The 7,713-nt window shown below is 44.9% G+C and overlaps 1 protein-coding gene across 1 annotated transcript; it reads left to right on the forward strand.

Moving 5' to 3' along the window:
- The first annotated feature begins 4,910 nt into the window (after positions 1–4,910).
- Positions 4,911–7,230, forward strand: LOC138296110 (uncharacterized). Its single transcript, XM_069234972.1, has 2 exons — positions 4,911–5,514; positions 5,615–7,230. The coding sequence occupies exons 1-2, from the start codon at positions 4,960–4,962 to the stop codon at positions 6,242–6,244; spliced, it is 1,185 nt and encodes a 394-aa protein (XP_069091073.1). The 5' UTR covers positions 4,911–4,959; the 3' UTR covers positions 6,245–7,230.
- The last annotated feature ends 483 nt before the right edge of the window (positions 7,231–7,713 follow it).

A 7,713-nucleotide genomic window follows, 5' to 3' on the forward strand; every position in this document is an offset into this window, starting at 1 on the left:
TGCAACATGGAAACCACTCCAGGTTTTCTTGTCATACTACCTGGGTGATTGATGTAGCCAAACCTCTGCAAGATATGGACTAAAATACTGGACTTTCCCCACAAAGTATCCCACAGCTGTCACTTTAAGTAAATTCATAGTGCTTCCTTGTGAATGCATTCTGCCCGTTGCTTGCCATTGGCCTTGTGGTTTGTAACTCACAATTTGTTGCTTTCAATTTGCTGGCTTTATTTGTTTTAGGCTATGAAGCTTGAATTCGTCCCTTCCCTTGCCAAAACCTTATTTACAGTATCCTGCTGAGTGCTCCCTTTCTGTACACAGGCCTGTAAATCTTGTTCTTATCTTATCATATTTGCTGTGCATTCAAAGATCAAAGTCAAATGTCAGGCTCTGTCTTCGGTGGGAACTTAGTGTTTACTTTCCTTTCTCTGACTTCAAAGTGAGAGGATTTATGCAACAATCTTGCTGGATCCTGGGGTTAGGAAAGAGTTTTTTTCTATCACATGACAACATTTAAATAGACTTCAGAATATATCAGAATTAGAAGTACAAATCAAGCACATTTTTGTTAATTCTGAACTGTGCTGGAAACAAATACCTTTACATGAGTAAAACAAATCATTGCATTAGGTGATGCAATTTCCACACATCATCGTCTGTGCACATTATAGTTTGATTTGAAAAACTGTATATCTGTGCAAATGTAATGGTCATTTCAATCAAAAATGTGTTGTCTGTAATGGCAGTGTGTTACCACAACATGCATGCTCCACTCCACTCTGCTCTGCACCACTCCACACCACTGCACCCTACTCAGTATCACTCCACTTTACGCCACTCCATGCCACTGTTCTCTTCTCCATTCGGAACCACTCCACATTATGCCACTGCTCTCTATGCTACTTCACACTATGCCTCTCTACTCTACTCTGTACTACTCTACTCTAAGCCACCGCACTTTGCGCCTCTCTACACCGCTGCGCTCTGCTCGTCTGCACGCCATACCACTCCAGTCTAGGCAACACCAATCTAATCCGCACACCTCCACTCTCTGCCACTCTGCAACGCTGCACTGTACGCCACTGCACTCTAAGCTAATACACTCTATGCTAATGCACTTTACTCTGTAACACTCAACTCTATGTCCCTGCACTCTACATCAATACACTGTACATCATTCCAATCTACTCTGCACCTCTGCACTCTATGCCACGGCACTCTACACTACTTTACTCTATGCCATCACACTCTATGCCACTTTATGCAACTCCACTCTAACCTGCACTTCTCCACTCTAAGCCACCTCACTCTACTGTGAAATAATCTACTTTTTGCCACTGCACTCTGTGCCACTGCATTCTATGCCACTGCTCTCTACCCTGCACCTCTCCACTCTATGCAACTGCACTCTACTCTGAAACAATCTATTCTACGCCACTGTACTCTATACCACTCTGACCACTGCACTCTAGTTCAATGCACTCTACACCACTGCAAGCTGACACTCTGCAACACTGCTCTGGCCGCCACTATACTCTATACCACTGTGCTCTGTACTACTGCATTTTGCACCAATATACTCTATTCCACTGCATTCTATGCCACTCTACTCTGCCCAATTCCACTCTATGCAACTGCACTCTACACCAGTGCACTCTAAACAACTGCACTGCCCTTTACTCTGCACCACTGTACTCTATGCCACTGTTCTCTGTACCACTCTACACCACTGCACTGACACTCTACTCTGCAACTCTGCACTCTACACCACTCTACTCTATGCCACTGCACTCTAGGCACTATACTCTACTCTACACCACTCTACAATACTCCACTCTGCACCACTCTACACCACTACACTCTATGCCACATGAGTCTACTCTGCACTCTATGACACTGCACCACTCTGCATTACTGCACTCTCTGCTACTCTACTGTATGCCACTCTACTCCACTGCACTCTATGTAACTCTACCCCATGCCACTCTATGCCACTGCACTCTGCGCCAATGCACTCTAAACAACTGCACTGTACGCCACTGCCCTCTACTCTGTACCACTGTACTCTACGCCACTGCTCTGTGCCACTCTACTCCACTCTACATCACTGCACTGACACTATACTCTGCAGTGTTGCACTCTCCACCACCATACTAAACACCAATGTACTATGTACTACTGCATTCTATGCCACTGCACTCTATGCCACTCTATTCTGCATCACTCCACTCTACAGCACTTTGCCCTATTCTGCACCACTCTACACTACACCACTGCACTCCCTGCAACTTGAGTCTACTCTGCAATCTATGCCACTGCACCACTCTACACTACTGCTCTCTCTGCTACTCTATTGTATGCCACTCTACTCCACTGCACTCTATGCCACTCTACTCTGTCCCATGCCACTCCATGCCACTGCACTCTAAACCACTGCACTCTACTCTAACGCACTCTAAACAACTGCACTGTACCCCACTGCACTGTACTTTGCACCACTGGGCTCTACGCCACAGCTCCTATGCTACTCTACTCCACTCCACACCACTATGCCACTAGCTTTAAGCCATGCTGAACAGCAGCTACTCTGGTGTATAACATGGCTAACGGCTAAAACACTTAGCAAAGCCAATAACGCTTTCGTAGATGAGACCTATTGGCTTTGCCAATGTTTGTTAGTACTATGAGGTACCGAGGTACCTGAAAGAACTGTGAAAAATACAATTACATCATAATAAAGGCTGCTACAAAATGCGCAAATACATTTCGGTTAAATTAAAAAAAAGTGCTTCTCAAATACAGATTTGAATAATATACAGTTTATACCTAGTGATACAAAATTTTATAACACTCCATTAAAACCACACACTCCACAGCTCACCTTGGAACACCATTACAATACCTCGCTGAAAGAAATATCTTTGCCACCAGAAAACTTCAAGTGACTCCTTTTAGTAAAGTCAATGCAGGTTTTCAAGCCCCTTTGTATTTGCAGATTTACCAGTTGCCCACATTTGCATGTCTTTAGGGAAGGAGACCCCCTGGCAAGAAGGCCTTTTCTTATCTGTCTGACCCTCCCTCTGTCAGAGCACAGGAGACCCGCAGACCCCCTGCCTTCCAGCCCAGCTGGGGAAACTCCTCTGCCCGTAATTTCACCCTGCCTCCATTGCCCTTTAGGTGAAAGGCTAAAATTACGGACAAATGCCGTCCGTTAAAGCTTTCATCACGGACAACGGACAGCAGGGCGAAATTACGGACAGTCCGTGAAATTTACGGACGGGTGGTCACCCTACAACTCGCGTTGTTTACCAGAGAAACCTTCAAGTGGCTGCATACCTGTCATCTAATCCTCTCCACCACTCACCGGTCACGTGCACTCACCTTGTGAGTGACGTCATTCACTCCCGCGAGAACCCTTCACCCCCGGGGTGCGCCTCTGCTGCAGACATTCCTAGGATGGAATCTGACGATGCAAAATGACAGGTTAGTACATTGCATTGTATTTGCTTCATCGGCTTCCAGTTGAGGCCAGAATACAATTCAAAATCAATTTATTGCCTCACAAGTCTCCACACCTGGGTTCCTGTCCTTACCTAGCATCACTTATCATGAGATAGGGAGGAAACGGGGTCCCCGGAGCAAAAACGATCTCCACCCAGTACCCAAAAATCTGAAAACGTCCTTGTAGGCTGACCTCCTTCCTCAGGTCATTCCGGACACTTCATCGGCTTCCAGTTGAGGCCAGAATACAATTCAAAATCAATTTATTGCCTCACAAGTCTCCACACCTGGGTTCCTGTCCTTACCTAGCATCACTTATCATGAGATAGGGAGGAAACGGGGTCCCCGGAGCAAAAACGATCTCCACCCAGTACCCAAAAATCTGAAAACGTCCTTGTAGGCTGACCTCCTTCCTCAGGTCATTCCGGACACTGTCTGTTCGAGCACGTTTGTGTGATAACCTAACGCATTCCGGGTGCATCGGTCTTGTTTGGAGTTATTTCAACTCGTTGCCAAAATACAGCTGACGTCAATGATTTGTAGTTGAAAAGTTGAAGAGTAAAAGCACTGTCCAGAATGGCCTGGAGAGAGGTGGTGGCATTACACCCCTGGAACTAAAATTGAAATCCACGTCACTCTCACTAAGGACAAAAAAAGGACCTCCCACTTTCATCCTAGAATGATGGACTGCCATTTCTAAATGCTGAAATAACAGTTACAAAGAAAATACATTAAAATCAAAGTGCCTGCCAGAGGTAAAAAAAAAGGGGAAAAGGAAGTGAGTGGTCTGGTGGTTCTTTACAGCTGCTGGGCCCGCGTTAAAAAAAAAAATAGGCAGTATACCAGATAGAGTGAAGAAGAGCATCAGGAAGCAGGGGAGGGGAATAAACAGAGTGTCCTGGAGCTGATGGGAGCAAGGAGAGGAGAGCAAGAAAACACAACCACTCCCAGGGAGTGCTGAATGAAAAAGAAAACAAAGTCCCCTCAAATCATCGGTGGAAGGATACTGCTCGTTCACTCAGAACACAGTGGGACTGAAAATCTCATGGGCGGGACAAACACAAGAACAGAAAGAAAACCATAAAATAAAGAGTAGAAATCTGAGAGAGACGCACAGCCCATCCAGTCACGATCAAGGGGTTAACTCAAAGCCCATTTTAAGTATATGTCATTTTAGAAACAATAGATCTGTCCAAAAAGAAGGCTGAGGTTGCTACAGCACACAGCTGACTATTTTTTAACAATATAAGTAGTAGGAAGGGATACCTTTAATCACCATATTAAAAGTGACAGTTGTCCCGCCCCGGAAATGACGTCATATCCGGTGGCTGGGACTTCCGGTGTCCCAGAAAGCCCTCCCCGGAAGTGTCGTGCATGGGGGTGTCACGTGGTTTGTGAACACGTGTTGTTGGCTGGTAGAGCCACCCTTTTTTTTTTTTTTTTTTTTTTTTTTTTGAAATGCTGCATATAAGGAGCTGGTTAGAACCGGCTGTCAAACCGCAAACCAGGGCTGAATCAGTTTGCCAAGGCGCTATGAAGAGATACAATCCGATCGCCAGAAAAGCCGTCTCCTCAGGGGCCCTGAACACTATTGGTAGATATTACCGGACCCTCGCCCCTCGTACGATGGATGAGAATGCACAACAGGGTGTCCCAGACACCCGGGATACCGATGTTACAGGTTTTCAAGAGGAACTTTGCCATCGGCTTGAAAAGCTTGACCTCAAGGATGTGTCGCCCTTGATATCCCCTATTAAGGGGGCCGGCAGTGACAGCGATGTCTCGAAAGATGGATTAAGCGGGGCATCTAACGTCGTAGACATTGAAGTTGAAGAATGTGTACCACCCCCGAATTCGCCCATCTATGAAGACATGGGCTTCCAGGAGGACCCCGAGGCAGAGGCCGTTATTTTACAACCATCAGGTGTAAGTTCAGGCGCTGTTTCTGCCCCAATGGACCTCTGCGACTCCCAAGATTTCAGAGGAGCCTCTGAGTGTGAAGCGAATGCTGAGGTTAGTAAAGACATTTTTTATTTTATTTTTTTATGCCTGTATACTCTAATGTCATACTTTTAACTAATAATGTGTCTTGTGCTTTCTGTTTGAACCCTAGAACATAACAGAAGAAAGAGAGCCTCTAGAAGGGTCAGCTCCAAAGGTTAACACCGTAAATTTTTTCTGCTTATGCTGTTCCAGACAGTCTGAAAGTATTACAAGCCAGAACAAAGAGCCTCGTAAGAAATGTGTTTGCACCTACACTAGCCACGATCTTGAAAAGGAAGCTCCGGGCGTACCCTGTGACACCATATGGCCGGTTAAAGGCTTTGCAGCTGCCGTTGTGAACGCATGTGTTAAAAGGGATTATTATGACCTTTGCTACGGGCATAAAATTAATGACCCTCAACAGGAGGCTCACGACTGTCTATACGATGCATACACTGCAAGAACAATTCGTCACGTTTGTAACCGGATAGACACTTATCGGGTATATAAGCTGTTAAGGGTTGTGTATGGGCTGTCTGCTGTGAAGAAAAGTGTCCACTGTGACATGATGAAGGTCTTGGCTGCGGCTGTCCTTGAGATCCGATACGCTGCAGAGCCATGCTCAAAACTCGACCGCATGCACGGGATGTGTCCCCCCTTTGACAAACGTATGGTAGAACGGGTTATAGAAAGACGAATGTGTGACATTTATTATAAAAACAGAAGAATGTTGTCTTTAGCCCCTCGAAAACTGTTTTAAATAAATAAATAAAGAAATAAATAAAAAATAAATAAATAAAAAAAAAAAAAAGTAGACCATAAATATGTTACTTAACGCTCCATACTTACTCACTTTTAGGAGGGGATTCCGGGTATCGAGGTGCAAGATGTCTATGAGTTACAACCGGGCTACATCTGTATCGGGAGATTGATTTTTGTGCTGGTTAAAGAAAGAATAGCTGAAATACAGCCTGTGACTCTGCGATGTCTGAACATTTCGGAACCTTCGGCCTTGTTGCAATGTAACTGCCATGAGTGTATCGCCAAGTGGTGTATCAATGGCCGGCTAAACGCATCTGTTAAATGCTGGGCCTTGGACAAAGACCACAAGCGCAAGTTAAGACTTTCACCTGAGACGGGGGTGCATGAGGCTTTGGAGAACATGACTGTAGATTATCTCACAAATAAAGGTTCTGCATTGTCCTATCTAGAACTGTATGAACTGTTGAATTATATCAGTATCCTGAGCGTTCAGAGTTATAGACGTGGGGAACGGGAAGTCATGTCTAGAGCTATTGAGAGTATAGCCATAAAAATATCAAAGTTTGTGTCGCTTAGGGTTTGTAAAGGAACATGCTCTGAGTAACATGTGTAGTGGATGTTGTACTATGTATACGTTTGTAAAAAAGGCCACATTGGATCCGTGTTTTGACATTTATAAGCTATGTAGCACAAAATGTCAAATACACGCTGGTTGTATACCCCAGCCGCACATGTATGTTTTTTATGTTTAATAAAATGACCTTACACAAAACAGGTGTCTTTCATTTCGGGGTGTTGATGTGAGACAGCATGACGGATGCTGATTTAAGGAAGCTTTATTACGATAAACAGGGGGTTGGAAGTTTCGGAGGCTCCGAAGCTCTATTTAGAAGGGCTCGAGCTGAAAATGAATCTGTAAAACGTGCCAGTGTGAAGACATGGTTAGCTGGGGAAGAGGCTTATTCGCTACACAAACCTGTCAGGAGACGCTTTAAGAGGCGGTCCACAGTTGTTAACGCACAGCTCGATTATCAATGGCAGGCCGACATAATCAGTCTTCAAGATCTGGCACAACATAACGATGGCGCCATGTATATATTAACCGTCATAGATGTCTTGTCCAAATACGCCTATGCAGAGGCATTAAACGATAAAAGTGGTACCAGCGTTACAGCTGCTTTTAAAGACATCTTCGCTAGCGGGCGTGTGCCCCAGAAACTACAAACAGACGCCGGAAAGGAATTTTTAAACAAACATTTCCAAAAATTATTAGACCTGCACGCTGTTCAACATTTTGTAACGCACACAGAGGTAAAGGCCGCTGTTGTAGAGCGTTTTAACCGTACTTTAAAGTCGAAGATGTGGCGATACTTCACCGCCAACAACACCTACAGATACGTGGATGTTCTAAAGGCTTTTATAGATGTTTATAACGCCACCTACCATCGGACAATCAAAATGGCCCCT

Source organism: Pleurodeles waltl, chromosome 1_2 (assembly GCF_031143425.1).
Source record: "Pleurodeles waltl isolate 20211129_DDA chromosome 1_2, aPleWal1.hap1.20221129, whole genome shotgun sequence".
Classification (NCBI taxonomy): domain Eukaryota; kingdom Metazoa; phylum Chordata; class Amphibia; order Caudata; family Salamandridae; genus Pleurodeles; species Pleurodeles waltl.

What these genes read in the sequence shown, in the direction of transcription:
- LOC138296110 (XM_069234972.1), top strand. Translation starts at nt 4,960, where the DNA reads ATGCTGCATATAAGGAGCTGGTTAGAACCGGCTGTCAAACCGCAAACC. An exon ending in AGTGTGAAGCGAATGCTGAG is followed by an intron (nt 5,515 to 5,614) that starts GTTAGTAAAGAC and finishes TTTGAACCCTAG; the next exon opens with AACATAACAGAAGAAAGAGA.